At 43.3% G+C, this 16,499-nt stretch overlaps 1 protein-coding gene across 2 annotated transcripts in view; it reads left to right on the forward strand.

Annotated features, from left to right (window-relative positions):
- Nucleotides 1–16,499, forward strand: part of akap17a (A kinase (PRKA) anchor protein 17A) — a 50,275-nt gene that overhangs the window by 23,021 nt on the left and 10,755 nt on the right. For both annotated transcript variants that reach the window (XM_060929043.1, XM_060929044.1), the window contains exon 3: nt 3,746–3,894. In XM_060929043.1, coding sequence (XP_060785026.1) covers nt 3,746–3,894 — 149 coding nt within the window. The remainder of the gene's footprint in view (nt 1–3,745; nt 3,895–16,499) is intronic.

Consider the following 16,499-nt stretch of genomic DNA (forward strand, 5'->3'; position numbering starts at 1 on the left):
TGGAGATCCGCGCCCTCTGCATGCTCTTGCGACAAGGCTTTCGCAGATAGCTTTTCGCATACAGTTGTAATTTATTGTTGAGCGGGGGAATAGGCGTGCGCGATGTTATGCACCGCCACAATGCAAGGGGGCGCGAAGTCGCTAGGAGTAGTTGGTGGGTGTGGTTAGTGGAGTGTTTATCCTCCGGTTACTTATAATGACTAGAACTTTTTTTTTTTTTATATTTTTTATAATGACTAGAACTGGAGTCGTATAGATGTACGTACTTCCTCACTTCCTCAATCAACCGCTCTTCATGCTGCTCCATCTTCGCTCGTGTTTTTAAAAATGCCGGTCGTGAAAACAAAAACCGGGAAAGTAGGGAAGCGGAAGTGCGTGTACAGCGGATGTAGAGTGGACCAATCAGAGCCCTCTTGTCTGCGGCGCTGTCTGCGAGGCTTCTGCGGTGGTCACAATTTTTGGGAGGTGCGCGCAGAGCGTCTGCGAAGGTGGGGGGGGCTACGCAGACACTGTCTGCGACACCGTCTGCGAGGACTGGGTTGTCAGCATAAATTGGCCTTTAAGCCGAGCACCGTGGCTCTTCGGGGGAGGGCAGAGGACTCTGGCTGTGCGGGGCGTGGCATCATGTCACAGAGCGTTAATCTCGCGATAAAAAAATGATCGCCGTTAAAATTGAGTCAAGTTAACGCGTTAATAACGTGACATTTTTGACAGCACTATTTTTAACTTTTAAAATTGTTCAGTCATTTTTCCTGTGTATGCACTACAGCGCACCATGTCAACTGATATGCTCAGAAGAAATGGAAGAAATATTTACACTTGCTTGAGTTGATCTATGGCTAGATCGAGTCGAAGATCAAAGTGATGCCGCTCATCATCAGTGTCGCGGTTCTCAAGATCCAGTGAACCACTGAAATTGAATCGCTGTTCTGAATCATCCGAAGCACCATCTCGCAAATTCACGTGCCATCTCAAGTTTTACCACCAAATAACCTAAACTATGGCTACATCCACACGACAACGGCAATGAGATGTTATTTAAAAATATATCGCGTCCAAATGGGCAACAATCAGTAAAATATCAGGTCCATATGGCAACGCAACGCTTGCTGAAAACGATGCAATACACATGCCACACCTCTAGGGGCGCTGTAAGACGGTCCCTTCAGAGACACCAGAACAATAGAAGTAGTAAGGACGCATGCGCATAAACTATTATGCGCGAGACTTCATATTAGCCACAAAGTCAGGAAAATCTTTTTGTAAAATTACATTATAATGACCAAATACAATGAAAAGTATTTTTCCAGTCTCACCTGTGAAAGGTAATCCCATGTGATCTCGTTTGGACGGCAAACCTGTTGGTACAGTTAAACGCAGCACATGAATCTTTATTCTCTGCTTTGACCTCTCCAAAATGGCGACGAGGATGACGTATGATTCTACGCGGAAGGCGGCGTCTTTAATGGTCTGGAATAAATTGAATGATACACGTTGATGGATTAATTTCTTCTATGCCCTTTTTGAGGAATGTATTGTAGGACTTAAACCCACATCTGAAGAGGTGAGATCGCTCCTTTTTTTTTTCCCTATTTTTGCTGGCGGGATTGACTCTGCCCTAAGGGCAGAGTCTCTCTCTCTCTCTCTCTCTCACTTTGCACCATTACACAATAAATATTCACAGTGAAAATATTTTGTAAGCGCGTTTCATGAACCAAGTTATAGGATTTGTTGACAACTCACATCGAGTTTGTTACACTTCTACCCGGCGTGAAGCACTCACAGTCATGTGGTTGTGACGTCATCGTAAACAAATCCGTTCTACTCATCCAGACGACTTCACAACGGCAACGTTGCCAGATCTTTCCACTCTGGGACCCGTTCTCAAAAAGATTGCGTTTTGGGCACCCAAAACGCCGGTGCCGTGTGGACGCCAGGCCTAAACGATAAGCAGTTGTATCGGAGTCACCTGAATCCATTGCTGTGTGGACAGGGCCTATGGCTGACAGATTTTATCCTGTTTACGGTGGGCATTCCCACTGCGAAAGAGAAACCAATCGAAACCAAAAGAGTGGAAGTAATTATCATGCCGTTACCATGTGAATGAATGCGTAAGTGGGCACTCAGTGCTCCGACTCCGGTGTGACTGAGTAAGGTGACAAGTTTCACGTTTCATCTAATTTAGGTAATTAAAAAATTATTTGGCAGTGGACACACAGGAAAGTATAAAGTTTGTCTATATGTTTATCATGTTTGCATGATTTAAAAACTTGTGACGATATTAATCTAAATACATGACCTACTCATTCTAAACCTGCCGAGCTTTGCCGGCAAAACTCTCGACCCCAGAGGGTTAAGCTAGATCAGTGGTTCTCAAACTTTTTTCACCAAGTACCACCTCAGAAAATACTTGGCTCTCCAAGTACCACCATAATGACCAACATTAAAATACAGTATCATAGTAGGCCTAAGTATTCATTAAAAACAAGGCGGAGGTTTTATTTAACAAGTATATTTAATATTGTTGGCCACTGTAACATTACACACAGTACTTTGAACAGTAACACTGTGTTTAAATATAGGAAAATAAAACACTGTACTTAAATAATGAATCAAAATTAATTGCACATAAAAGTGAAATAAACATTGTACTAAAATAAATATTAAGAGTTCTTAAATATTAAATGAAAATGTACTTAAGTTAAATAACTGTACTGTTCTTAAATGTGAAGTAAAAAAAAAGTACTGTACTTGATGTACTTGAAAAAAATCAAAACAGGCTATGCATAGCTGCAGTTCCCTGATTGTGTGCGGCTTACCGGCTCTGGCGATCAGGAGGCTGGTACGATATGAAGCTTCCTGTGCTTTGGCTACAGGTGTACCATAGGACAGAATGGTGGACTTGGACTGCTTCAGTTCATCACGTTTTCGTAAAAAAAAAAAAAATCCATTGGTTTGTCCTTTAGTGCTGTGTGTTTGGTTGTAAGATGCCGTTTGAGATGCGATGGTTTCATGGACTCATTGCTCAGAACGTCCTCGCATACAACACACTGCGGCCTGGGCAGCTCCTCTGTCCCGCTCCAAATGAATCACAGTTTTATGTATTTTTCGTCATACTTCCTCCTCACTGGTTTCTGCTGTTTGCTAGCAGTTCTGGGGCTGGTTTTGCCACTGTCGTTAGCATCTGCGCTCGGCTCACACACGTCCTCTTCAGTTCTCCCTCTCTCCTGATCCACGCTCCCATTCGCGGATTTAAGCCACGACAGTAATTTTGTCGTACTCGTCATAATTAGCAAAGCCACCTCCACCTTTTCCCATCACAGCCTGGTCTACCAATGTCGGATAACCGTCTGTCAGCGGAACCGGCGGGAATGCGTACGTACGCTACGTATGGCTACTCAGAAGCACTTGCAAACTTTTTAAAATTATTAACTTAATGTGTATCTCCTTTCATTTTCTTGTCATTGGTTAATAAGATATTTTCATCCATTCGGATATTATGGACAGTATTTCACGTTTTATTTATTTATTTATATTTAAGTAATTCTTTGGCGTACCACTAGAATGGAGCCCGCGTACCACTAGTGGTATGCGTACCACAGTTTGAGAATCTCTGAGCTAGATGTTTGTATTTAGCAGAGCTTGTAGTGCTCTGTAAGCTAGATCAGGTGTGTAAGAACAGGGAACACATGAGAAACCCAGAACTACAAGTTGTTTTTGTTGTTGTTAATTGAATTCCCTCCAGGTAAGTTTTGACACAACCAAACACCTGAGCGACTCCTCACTGAAAAAGAGACACCAGGAACGTGTGAAGCTTCAGGAGCTTGAAAGGCAGAGAGAGGAGCAGAAAAGAAGAGAAAGGGAGGAGGAGGAGAGACGCAAGGAAGAAGAACGGTATTTCTTAGTCAATAGACACATTTTTGTGTATAACATTGTATTATATAGGACAAATCCTCAAACATTAATTTATTTTGCCAGGAAGTAGTGCAGCAGATTAGTGTAAGAATCATTCACTTTGTGATACAAGCATGAAATTTGGCACAAATCTTCTTCTAGACCTACTTTACCCAAAAAGCCCGTTAGCCACGCAAAAAAAAAAAAAAACACAATATGGCCGCCATTTTCCAAGATGGCTGCCTTTCTATGTGTTTTTTTGTCTCTATTATGATTGGATAATCCATTTTTAATGATCTTGGTGTCTAAAAATAGGTTTTTGAGTATGGGAAATTCAGTTCTGCATTTAGAAATTCTAAATTGTGGTATATTATGAAGATAAAAAACAAATGAATTGCATAAATAGTGTATTTTGGCACTGAATTTGACATGATATCAGGCTAGGTGGTAGAGTATTGTCTTGGAATGGCAAATTGCATAGATTGTAACTAAAATGAATCATCACATTTGCAGGCACACAGCTGTGTACATCTAAGGCCAAAGCGGTAGCATTTGCACCTTCCAAAGCATTCAGTCTTGCACCTGCATTTTGTCAACTGTTGACAGCTCTGGGCTATTGGTGGGAGTGTTGTCCAAACTATTTTCCAAATTTCACCTTCTTTTCGCCAACCCCAGTTGGCAGCAGTATTAATTATTTGCTCAGTATTAATTATTTGTAAATTGATTTTAATCTAAGACTTTAATCTAAGACATTAGCAATCAATGACCAGCTATTGTGTACCAGTCAACAGCCAGCCTTATCAATATCAACACAGCACAATTGAGGTATTTCACCCACGTGACCAAGTCATGTGATGCTGCCATTTTGGACGGCACGGCTCAAATCAGTTTGAATGCGAGGAAGGCGACAAACGAAAAACATAAAAGAAAAAGGAGCGAGATGCAGAAAACACCTTCACTATCCAGCGACGTAGGGCATTTACAGGGCAAGCAGAGGGAGAGGTATTTGTAAAAATTGAGGTTAGCAGGCTTAGAGAACGACGTTTACCTGCTTCCACCAGGATTGTTCACTGACGTACGGAAGTACACGAAGCCCTCGTCTTTTACCTGACTTCGGCCCACATGATCTGTATACCTATGTCGTTAAAAACCCATCGCCATACACAGGTATTGATCTGAAAGCGTATAAGAGTTTGGATACCTACAAATATTTTGTGTCAGGCTGGGTAACATGCCTACATCAGCGGGTCGTCCTTGGAGCCGGTGGTCGCCATCTTATTACAGCTAAGGTTTGTTCACATTTTCATTTACTTTCGGTCCTCAGGATAAACAAAATGTTATTAAATGTCATTGAAATAACTTAGTCTGTTGAGACATGGCCCGTTATAAATTTGCTGTTACCAGGCAATGACCAAGAACTGTATTATTAGGGTCGGTGTAGTTGTAGCAGTGTATTAGCAACTAGCTGTTAGCACTAGCTAATGTCAACAACAGTAGCTGGTATGTTACTGTAGCAATGTTTACGTTCAGTCATTTGGATGACTGTTAAAACCTTTCAGTCTCAAGTTTTTCCTTTACTGGATTTACTAGTTTACTGAGCTAGCGCGCTCTGGCAAGCTGGGAGCTAGCGTGCGCTAGCCTGCCGGCGGCCGGCGCGCGCTAGCTCAGTAAACTAGTAAATCCAGTAAAGGAAAAACTTGAGACTGAAAGGTTTTAACAGTCATCCAAATGACTGAATGTAAACATTGCTACAGTAACATACCAGCTACTGTTGTTGACATTAGCTAGCTTGACATTCAAAATGGCGGACACCGGGGCATCATGTGACCCTGTGACATCAGGTGAAATACCTCAATAGGTGACCTTTGATACCAGAACAGGTGGCTCATATCTTATAGTTTTAGAGTCTGTAAACTGCATACTTGTTCAGATAACATTATATTGCTTGGATTATATTAAATACATTGTAATACAGAGCACTGAGAAAATTTACCAATGTTATTAACTGAATGTGTTTCTTTGCAAGGATTGGATATTTTGAATAGTTGACTAGGGAATTTAATGTAGTTGCTTTCAATTTGAGATCAGTATAAATGAGTTTGTTCTTGGACATCTAGAAATGGCTGAACTTCCTCCCTGTTCTATAGGAATTGGACTAAAGAAAGATTCTGACTGCCATAAATTAACATACAACAGAAATTGTAAGTTAAATACACTCTCTCAGTATAGTTTGGAGCAAATTTCATTAATTAATAAAATTTCAGTTTAGAACGTAAAGTTTCTTCTACTCGTTGCAGCTTTGCTTTGCCATATGCAGCTTTCTGTTTGTGGCTATACTTGGCAATTTTCAGTGGAGAGCAACCAATTGACACAAGGCTTTTGTCAAGTGATTCAGCTACCTCACCAGTGTATGTTGGATCCACATCTACACACATGCTCTCTTGTTCTGATTCTGTAGAACCTGCTGAATCTGCCTCACATGGGAGGGACATGGCAGTTTCCGTGAGGAGACTGGTGATTGGTGAAAGTGGCCGGATATTTTCTTTGATTGACAGCTCGTTTCAACTATAGACAGGCAGCGGTGAATTTCAGTTCAGTCCCATGCGGATTCGCAAGTGCTGTGGTGTATTGTAAAAGATCAGCTTACATTTCGATTTCATTCATTACATACGGTTTCTACCAGCTTTTTTTAGTTTGTATATATTTTCATTGTAAATATAGTGTTGTCAAGTTTGCTTTCTTAGTTCCAGAAATTTCGTTTGAGTGACTGAACTTGAGGGGGCTAGTCAGCTAGCAAGAAAGCTGCACACGGATGCCAAGCATTGCTGATTTAATTTTGGCGAAGCCATTTGCCAGTCTTCCTTTCGAGGAAAAAATTTAAATTAAAGAGCAGGGTAGACCAACGCCTCAAATTGACTTGGTGAAAAAGGTAGGGAATAATACTCGTTCCTTTCAGCTCTCCTGATATGAGAAAGTGAATTGGCTAACAGCAAGTGACCCACATCAACAACAGTAAATAGGCTACTTTAGTAATATGTCATGGATGGACCAAAAATATAGAATCTTATTTAAAATGTTTATGCTGAGTATATTATATTGGAATATATATTTTTCTGGATATGAATTAAACACAGCTACAATTTGGAAAACATTTTTAAACAAAAACACAGCCGAGAACATTTCACACTACAGACCTGGATTAAAAGTGAAGGGTTATCAAAATTGTCAATAAAACATTTCTCAGTCAAAATAAGTAAAATATAGGGAAAGTGTCATTGAATGAAATGTGTGGCACCCAGCTCTACTGCTGAGGTTCCTGACAAAGAGCTGCTTTCAATAATGATCAATTTTTAAACAACATGCCACAATTTTAAAATATAAAATGTTAAAATATACCCCTCCCCTCCAACACCACCATCATGTATATTGGACAGTAGGCTAATGGGCAAAAAGAACCTGTTATTTCACAGTTTGTGACGCTGCCAACAATCAGCCAGATCAGAGGCAAGAGTATGGGCAAAATTGATGTTTTTTCTTTTAAAATCTGGAAATATCGTAACCGACCAGCCTCCCCTGTTTGAAAGACTACCAGCCGCCACTGATGCAGACATACTGTGTCTGTGCTTGAAATGTTCTCAAGTTCAGTTCTTTGTTTAATTAATGAAAGTTGCTCCAAACTATACTGAGAGAGTGTATTTAACTTACAATTTCTGTTGTATGTTAGTTTATGGCAGTCAGAATCTTTCTTAAGTCCAATTCCTATAGAACAGGGAGGAAGTTCAGCCATTTCTAGATGTCTAAGAACAAACTCATTTATGCTGATCTCAAATTGAAAGCAACTACAATTAAATTCCCTAGTCAACTATTCAAAATATCCAATCCTTGCAAAGAAACACATTCAGTTAATAACATTGGTAAATTTTCTCAGTGCTCTGTATTACAATGTATTTAATATAATCCAAGCAATATAATGTTATCTGAACAAGTATGCAGTTTACAGACTCTAAAACTATAAGATATGAGCCACCTGTTCTGGTATCAAAGGTCACCTATTGTGCTGTGTTGATATTGATAAGGCTGGCTGCTGACTGGTACACAATTGAGGTATTTCACCCACGTGACCAAGTCATGTGATGCTGCCATTTTGGACGGCACGGCTCGAATAAGTTTGAATGCGAGGAAGGCGACAAACGAAAAACGTAAAAGAAAAAGGAGCGAGATGCAGAAAACACCTTCACTATCCAGCGACGTAGGGCATTTACAGGGCGAGCAGAGGGAGAGGTATTTGCAAAAATTGAGGTTAGCAGGCTTAGAGAACGACGTTTACCTGCTTCCACCAGGATTGTTCACTGACCCATCGCCATACACAGGTTTGGGCGATTAGAATAGAATATTGAATAGAATATTATTTTCCTTTTGATGAATAAAGTTTATAAATACTACTTATATCATGTCATAGCCAGAGCGCGCCAGCGAGCTCCCCCAGCGCCCGAGCGAGCTCCCCCGGCGCGCCTGCGAGCTCCCCCGGCGCGCCTGCGAGCTCCCCCGGCGCGCCTGCGAGCTCCCCCGGCGCGCCTGCGAGCTCCAGTGCCCGAGCGCGCTAGCGAGCTCCCCGGCGCGCCAGCGAGCTCCGGCGCCCTAGCACGCTAGCGAGCTCCCCGGCGCGCTAGCGAGCTCCGTCGCCCGAGTGCGCTAGCGAGCTCCGTCGCCCGAGTGCGCTAGCGAGCTCCGTCGCCCGAGTGCGCTAGCGAGCTCCCCTGGCGCGCCAGCGAGTTCCCCCGGCGCGCCAGCGAGTTCCCCCGGCGCGCCAGCGAGCGCGCCAGCGAGCTCCCCGGCGCGCCAGTGAGCTCCGGCTATGACATGATATAAGTAGTATTTATAAACTTTATTCATCAAAAGGAAAATAATACATGACAAACAGGAGAACAAAATGCCTGCTACATGCAACCCTAGACAAATTAACACTGCCTTGTTTCACTGCTCAGATGGGTTAACAAACACTGACCCATTTACTTTTTGCTATATATTTTATCAAAATTGCGTTGACTGATAAGCTAACCTGAAATTAAATGATCATTGCAAAGTCTGGAGTACTCTGTTGGCTCCCAATCCTGTCTCTTCACAGCTGCAATCCATTTGGCCCTCTTGTCTGGGTCAGTAGGAAACTGGTAAAAGGAGAGTCCTGCACGCTGTCCCTGTCTGTTGTGGCAGCCCACAGCACAACAAGCAAACACCATGGTTATTTATAGAGTGCTTACTGACAAATTAATCTATTCTAGGTGTCTGTAACATGTTTTATTCCAAGCTGGTTCTCCCTCTCTGTCTGCAGCGTTAGTATGTAGCTTGCCGTCCAAAATGGCGGACACCAGGGCGTCATGTGACCCTGTGACGTCAGGTGAAATACCTCAATAGCTGGTCATTGATTGCTAATGTTACACAGTCTTAGATTAAAATCAATTTACAAATAATTAATACTGAGCATTAATTGAAATTTTATTTAAAATTGAGGAAGAAACATGTCTCCTAACCTACTTGAGCCTTATTGAAGCATTTATTAACCCTCAAATATCAGTTACATGAAAATATATCAAAAATTCGAATTTGGTGAAAATGGATTTTTTAAACCCCTGTAGTTTAAAAATACTTGAGAGACACAGAACAAAAATTTGGAAATATAAAATATGGGTCTTGGGGATTACTGAAAAAAAATTGCAAGTTCCTAACTGCTATCCCACATTGGATTTCTTGCTACTGAAAATGGCATGTTTTAGAAATTGGCGAATTTCAAAACCCTATTACAGACAAACTAGGAATAGTGGAGACTTGGTAAAACTGAAATTGGTAGATATTTCTGTGTAGATTTGAATAACATTCTTAGTTTAAGCATTACTGCCACAGGCAAGCTTCCAGAATTAGTTAAAAATGCAAAAAATGCAAATTTGTCTTTTTAATTTCCTTGTTAAAATCACCATCTAATATACAATGACCACTGAAATTCTAAGTTGAAGCTTGTAGTACAAGACATTGAGTCTCTCTGTGCAAAATTTTAGGTTTCTATCTTGCATAATAAAGATTATATTGCACTTTGAAATATGTATGTTTTGAGCAAAAAAACAAAACAAAAAATTCAAATGCCTGTATCTCTGAAACTATTGGTGATAGGAAGCTCAAGTTTTGGGGATTAACTTCTTTTAATAGTATCTCTGAGCCCTCCAAATTTCATTGAAATCTGAGATGGTCGAGCATAACCTCTTGTTGATTTGGCATGGAATGACCAGTTACAGTTATGCCGCTTTTCCACTACAAACGCGGCTGAGTCGGGCTGAGCCGTGCCGTGCTGAGTCGAGCTGAGCGGGGCTGTTGGAGTTGCATTTCGACTACAACCGCGCTGAGCCGTGCTGGCTGGAAGTGGGTGGATATATTGGGTGGAGTTAGCGAAAGTGGGTGGACGTCACGTGATGTCGTTAAGCAGCGCAAACAGTGACATCAGTGATCTTTTAAGCGGTAGTCTCACGACCCAAATAGTAAACAATAAACATGGACATGGAGTCGTTAGTGTTGCTGGTCTTGGTGCTGTGGCTTGTTGTCACCGACAACGCCAACAGATACTGGCAAGAGCGTATAGATGAGGCGAGGCGCATAAGGCTTCAGAAATTCTCGTAATTCGTAGTTCTTCTTCTTCCGGGTTTACGGTGTTTACAGATCCCAGCGTGCTCGCGGGGCGTGTGTGGGCATGTGAGGACACTCCTCCTCACCAATCAGTGCACAGGGGAGTGTCTGCTCACGCCTCCAGCCTCACTCGGCTCGCTTTGGCTCGCTTCAGCCCCACTCCAAAACGGTGCGAGTTTTAGGGGCTAAGCAGGGCTGAAGCGAGCTGAGTCGTGCTGTTTTTTGGTAGTCGAAACGCGAGCCGTGTCGGGCTGAAGTGAGCTGAAGTGAGCTGAAAAAGGGTAGTGGAAAAGGGCCATTAGTCTCAGTTACATAAGTAAGCAACTCTAAGAACACCAGTGGGAGTGCTTCCTTTTCTGGCGACATTCCATTTTTGTCTTGGTTTTCTGCTGATAACAGATGTGCCCTCTCTGTTATACAGAGCTGCCAAACAGCTCCTGTGCCACTACATCTCCACCACTCAAAAGAGCGAGAAGTTTACCATCACTCAGGTTACGAGCACATTTATTGAGTCGGTCATTCAGCTGCATGGTCATTGCCTGCCGTAGTTCAGACACAGGTTCCATCTTTTCACAAAGGAAACACTGCTGCACCTCAAGGGTAGTTCTTCGCATTTTTGAGTGTCCCTCATCAAGGTCATTCTGGACGCTTGCTGCCCTTTTTCTTGCATGCTCAAGCTTGCTGTTACTGAACATCAAACGGCAGCTTTGGTGATATTTTGCATTATTCCTTCGCAGTGTGTATTCAGTACCACCTCCATCATCCAATCGTGACCCGTCTAACCTGATTGGCAGCTGATTAATTGCTTGAAAGAGTGGTAAATTTGTGGTAATCATAGAATAACCATCAAGACTGCAAGGATAATGTGTTGGAGTTTTCAATTCTTCCTTTTTATCTGTCTGACAAAGGCAACATTTTGTCCAGTCAGTTTGAGATACACCACTTAGCAGATTGGAAGTGGACATTTTGTGTGACGGTTTAGGCCGAGGGGCTATCCTTTAACCACCCAACCGTAAAAAACTGTGAAAATACCTAAGCACATTGAAGTATGGGATACAACTAGGTTCAAACATCAGTGCTCTACACCTAGCCCGATCATTGATCCAGTGCCATTTAAGTCCTATGCGATCTGTACACCATCTGGGTAATTAAAGCCCCATTACCCTTGGCTCAGCTATCCCGCGCTGGCACATCAATTCAGGTGCGGCTATCTAACTACAATACTACAACTATCTAGACTAGGCCTACTAGTTGGTGTATATACAGGGCTGATTAGATAGCATTTGGGACACTAAACTATACTGTAACTACAGTGAGTCCTACAGTTAGTACACTACAACTAGTGAGTTCAGTGTACTTAGCTGACACCGAACCCCATGCTGAGTCTCACAGCAATGATGTCACCAGTGTGCCCTGGTTGTGCTTTGACATCACTCTCTTATAAAAAGAACATCAATTGAGATTGATTACAATATTTTTACGTGGATAAAGATCATTTGGACCTTGGACTGTTACTACTTTTTAAAATCGCATTTCTAATCAACTTATGATGGAAACTGAGAATTTGAGTTTAAAATACCTGTCGTCTTGGATTTGCTTTGGCACTAATGAATGTGTCATGCCAAATTGTATATAATGTGATGCCCAGAACATCACAATATGTCCATACACTCGATTTCTACACTGAAAACCTTTACTTTCCATTTAATATGGTGGCCATCTTTAAAAAGGGCCGCCATCTTGGATGTTCAGGCGGCTAACGGGCTTTTCTAAAAAAGTGGGTCCTAATCATTGCTCATGCCAAATTTGGTGCTTGTATCACAAAGTGAACGATTCTTCTGGAATATTGACTTAATCTGCTGCACTAAAGCATCCCGTGTGAAACATGTCACTTGTACATACAGAAGTGAATTACTCTGGAACCAAAGCAGCCACATATATATGAGGTGACGTCAACTCAGAAACCACCAACCCGAGCAGCTCGAGCCTCTCTAAACATCAAAGCCTTTTCTTGCTTCAGGCTGCTGTTTTTCCTCTGAAGTGACTCCTAAAGCTCTAGAGCTGAACAGCAAATACACCAAAAGAGCAGTTTTCTCTTTTTCAATCCCAACATAAACGGCAGATGAGTCCAGTCAGCGTGTGAATCTGGAATGATTGGCAGTTACGTATGTCTCTTGAAGTCACCAGTATTAACTGTAACATTCCCTGGAAGACTCGCCCGACCCCGCATCTATCTTGGTCATCTTTCAGTCAGCACCGTCCTCTGAACTCCGTTTTCCTGATGCTCATGCAGTGTCCTCGCTTTGTTATGTTAGATGCAAAATGTTTAGTTCGTTAATGTGAAATAAAATCTATCGGTGTATGTTCCACTTAATCCACATTAGACAAGTATATAGTTAATTATATTTATTAAGGCTCCACAGGATTGGTCAGAATTCCTTCAGGAGTCAAGTCAACTTTATTGTCAAATATGCTATACATGCTCGACATACAGCACAGATGAAATTTCAGTCCTCTCTGACCCACGGTGCAAACAGGCAATGCAATAAATATAGAATAATTGAAATAAACAGTATAAACACGGCAGCACGGTGGTGTTAGCGCCATCGCCTCACAGCAAGAAGGTCCGGGTTCGAGCCCCGTGGCCAGCGAGGGCCTTTCTGTGCGGAGTTTGCATGTTCTCCCCGTGTCCGCATGGGTTTCCTCCGGGTACTCTGGTTTCCCCCACAGTCCAAAGACATGCAGGTTAGGTTAACTGGTGACTCTAAATTGACCGTAGGTGTGAATGCGAGTGTGAATGGTTGTCTGTGTCTATGTGTCATCCCTGTGATGACCTGGCGACTTGTCCAGCGGGTACCCCGCCTTTCGCCCGTAGTCAGCTGGGATAGGCTCCAGCTTGCCTGCGACCCTGTAGAACAGGATAAAGCGGCTAGAGATAATGAGATGAGTATAAACACTCTAGATAAGAACTAGACATAGACTAAACACTCACACGCACGCACAAAAATTGGAGCAAATAAACAGTCAAGGGCACACACAAATTGGAGCAAATAAACAGTCAAGGGCACTTGAGGTATAGCAGGTAAACATGAAATAAGCAGTACAGTATAAACAATAAACTAATAACTGTTAAGGTGAGGTAATGCGGAATAGTGCAAATGAGCGAGGTAAAGTGAAATATGCAGTCCCTGAGTTCAGTGTGTTAATGAACGTTGAGAGTGTGTGTGTGTTGGGGGGGGACTATGAGGTTGACATGTCAGATGCTGAAGGGGGGGCAGGGGGGTGTGCGGGCAGAATCTGTGGCAGGGGGCAGAGGGGGGAGGAGGGGCAGAACAGGGAGGGAGTTGAGCCTCCTGACCGCCTGGTGAAAGAAACTGTCCTTGAGCCTGCTGGTTTTGGCCCGGAGACTCTGCAGTCTCCTCCCTGACGACAGCAGACTGAAGAGGCTGTGAGATGGGTAGGTGGGGTCACCTGCAATCCTGATGGCTTTGCGGGTGAGGCGGGAGTTATAGATATCCATTAGAGAAGGGAGAGAGACACCAATGATCCTCTCAGCTGCTCTCACGATGCGCTGCAGAGTCTTGCAGCAGGACACGGTGCAGACGCTGTACCACACGGTGATGCAGCTGGTCAGGATGTTCTCGATGGTGCCTCTGTAGAATGTCTGCATGATGGGGGCCGGGACTCTTGCTCTCCTCAGTTTGCGGAGGAAGTACAGACGCTGTTGGGCTTTTTTGGCCAGTGATCCGGTGGTGTTGCTCCAGGACAGGTCTTCAGAGATGTGCACACCCAGAAACTTGGTGCTGCTCACCCTCTCCACTGCAGCACCGTCGATAGATAGTGGAGCATGCTGGGTGTGCGCTCTCCTGAAGGCCACAACAATCTCCTTTGTCTTCTTCACGTTCAGGCGGAGATTGTTGTCCTTGCACCACATGGCCAAGAGGCTCACCTCACTCCTGTAGATTGTGTCATCACCATTGTTGGTGAGACCCACCACAGTCATGTCATCTGCAAACTTAATGAGGAGATTAGAGCTGGATGTTGGTGTGCAGTCGTGGGTCAGCAGAGTGAAGAGGAGGGGGCAGAGCACACATCCTTGGGGGGGCCCCCGTGTTCAATGTGATGGTGCTGGAGGAGTTGCTGCCGACCCGTACAGCCTGTGGTCTCCCCGTCAGGAAGTCCAGCAGCCAGTTGCACAGGGAGGTGTTGAGTCCCAGCTGGTCCAGTTTATGAATGAGCTGCTGAGGGATGATTGTGTTGAATGCTGAGCTAAAGTCTATGAACAGCATTCTGACATGCACGTCTTTTGTCTCCAGGTGGGTGAGGGCTGAGTGGAGGGCAGTGGAGATGGCATCATCGGTCAAACGGTTAGACTGATATACAGTGTTTTCGCCAGAAAAAAATTAAAGCCCTAAATTCTGGCATGATAAAACAGACAATTGAGTGCCAGCGGCGTGAAGTGAAACTAGGGGGGTCCGGGGGCATGCCCCCCCGGAAAATTTTTTGAAAATGGATGCTCTCAGGTGCATTTTCAGGGTCTCTGAGAGGTTTTAGATACATGATTATGCAACCCCAATTCCAAAAAAGTTGGGACAAAGTACAAATTGTAAATAAAAACGGAATGCAATGATGTGGAAGTGTCAAAATTCCATATTTTATTCAGAATAGAACATAGATGACATATCAAATGTTTAAACTGAGAAAATGTATCATTTAAAGAGAAAAATTAAGTGATTTTAAATTTCATGACGACACATCTCAAAAAAGTTGGGACAAGGCCATGTTTACGACTGTGAGACATCCCCTTTTCTCTTTACAACAGTCTGTAAACGTCTGGGGACTGAGGAGACATGTTGCTCAAGTTTAGGGATAGGAATGTTAACCTGTTCTTGTCTAATGTAGGATTCTAGTTACTCAATTGTCTTAGGCAGCTGGGCCATAGAAGGTTCACGCTGCATGCTGCACGCTACACGCGTGTAAAGAAAAGTGGACAAACGTAGCATGACTTGCTCTGGGCCATAGAACGGCGTTCACGTTGCACGCTGCACACTTCACGCGTGAAGCGAGAAATGAACATGCATACTTTTTTCTAGGCGTGAAGATGGAAATTCCAGTCAATGCATGCGGTCACCGCCGCGCCAGCCAATCAGAACGGGTCTAGGGAGATAACTCTATGCTTTCAGGGGAAAACTTCAGAAAAAATATAATTGAATGGTATAATTGAAAAATAGTTCTTCATCGGGATTGTCAAGCAGATTATAGAATGTTCGGTGAAATTCACCACGGGTTTCTCTCAGAAGGAAGTGTTCTCGGCTCCAAATTCTGTTCCTTTTTCTCTTCCTCTGTCTCAGTAAAAGCAGAATGAGGCAATCGTCGTCATCCGAAGAGTCCATATTGTTGGTTACTCGGTCAAAGTAGAACAGACGCAACACGTGAACATCCAAGCATGAAGTTTAATGGCCCAGGGTCCGGTTCTTCACGTGAACGTGTAGCATGCAGCGTGCAGCGTGAACCTTCTATGGCCCAGCTGCCTTAGGTCTTTTTTTGTCGTATCTTCCGTTTTATGATGCACCAAATGTTTTCTATGGGTGAAAGATCTGGACTGCAAACTGGCCAGTTCAGTACCCGGACCCTTCTTCTACGCAGCCATGATGCTGTAATTGATGCAGTATGTGGTTTGGCATTGTCATGTTGGAAAATGCAAGGTCTTCCCTGAAAGAGATGTCGTCTGGATGGGAGCATATGTTGCTCTAGAACCTGGATATACCTTTCAGCATTGATGGTGTCTTTCCAGATGTGTAAGCTGCCCATGCCACATGCACTAATGCAACCCCATACCATCAGAGATGCAGGCTTCTGAACTGAGCACTGATAACAACTTGGGTCGTCCTTCTCCTCTTTAATCCGAATGACACGGCGTCCCTGATTTCCATAAA

Source organism: Neoarius graeffei, chromosome 9, assembly GCF_027579695.1.
Source record: "Neoarius graeffei isolate fNeoGra1 chromosome 9, fNeoGra1.pri, whole genome shotgun sequence".
NCBI classification, from domain to species: domain Eukaryota; kingdom Metazoa; phylum Chordata; class Actinopteri; order Siluriformes; family Ariidae; genus Neoarius; species Neoarius graeffei.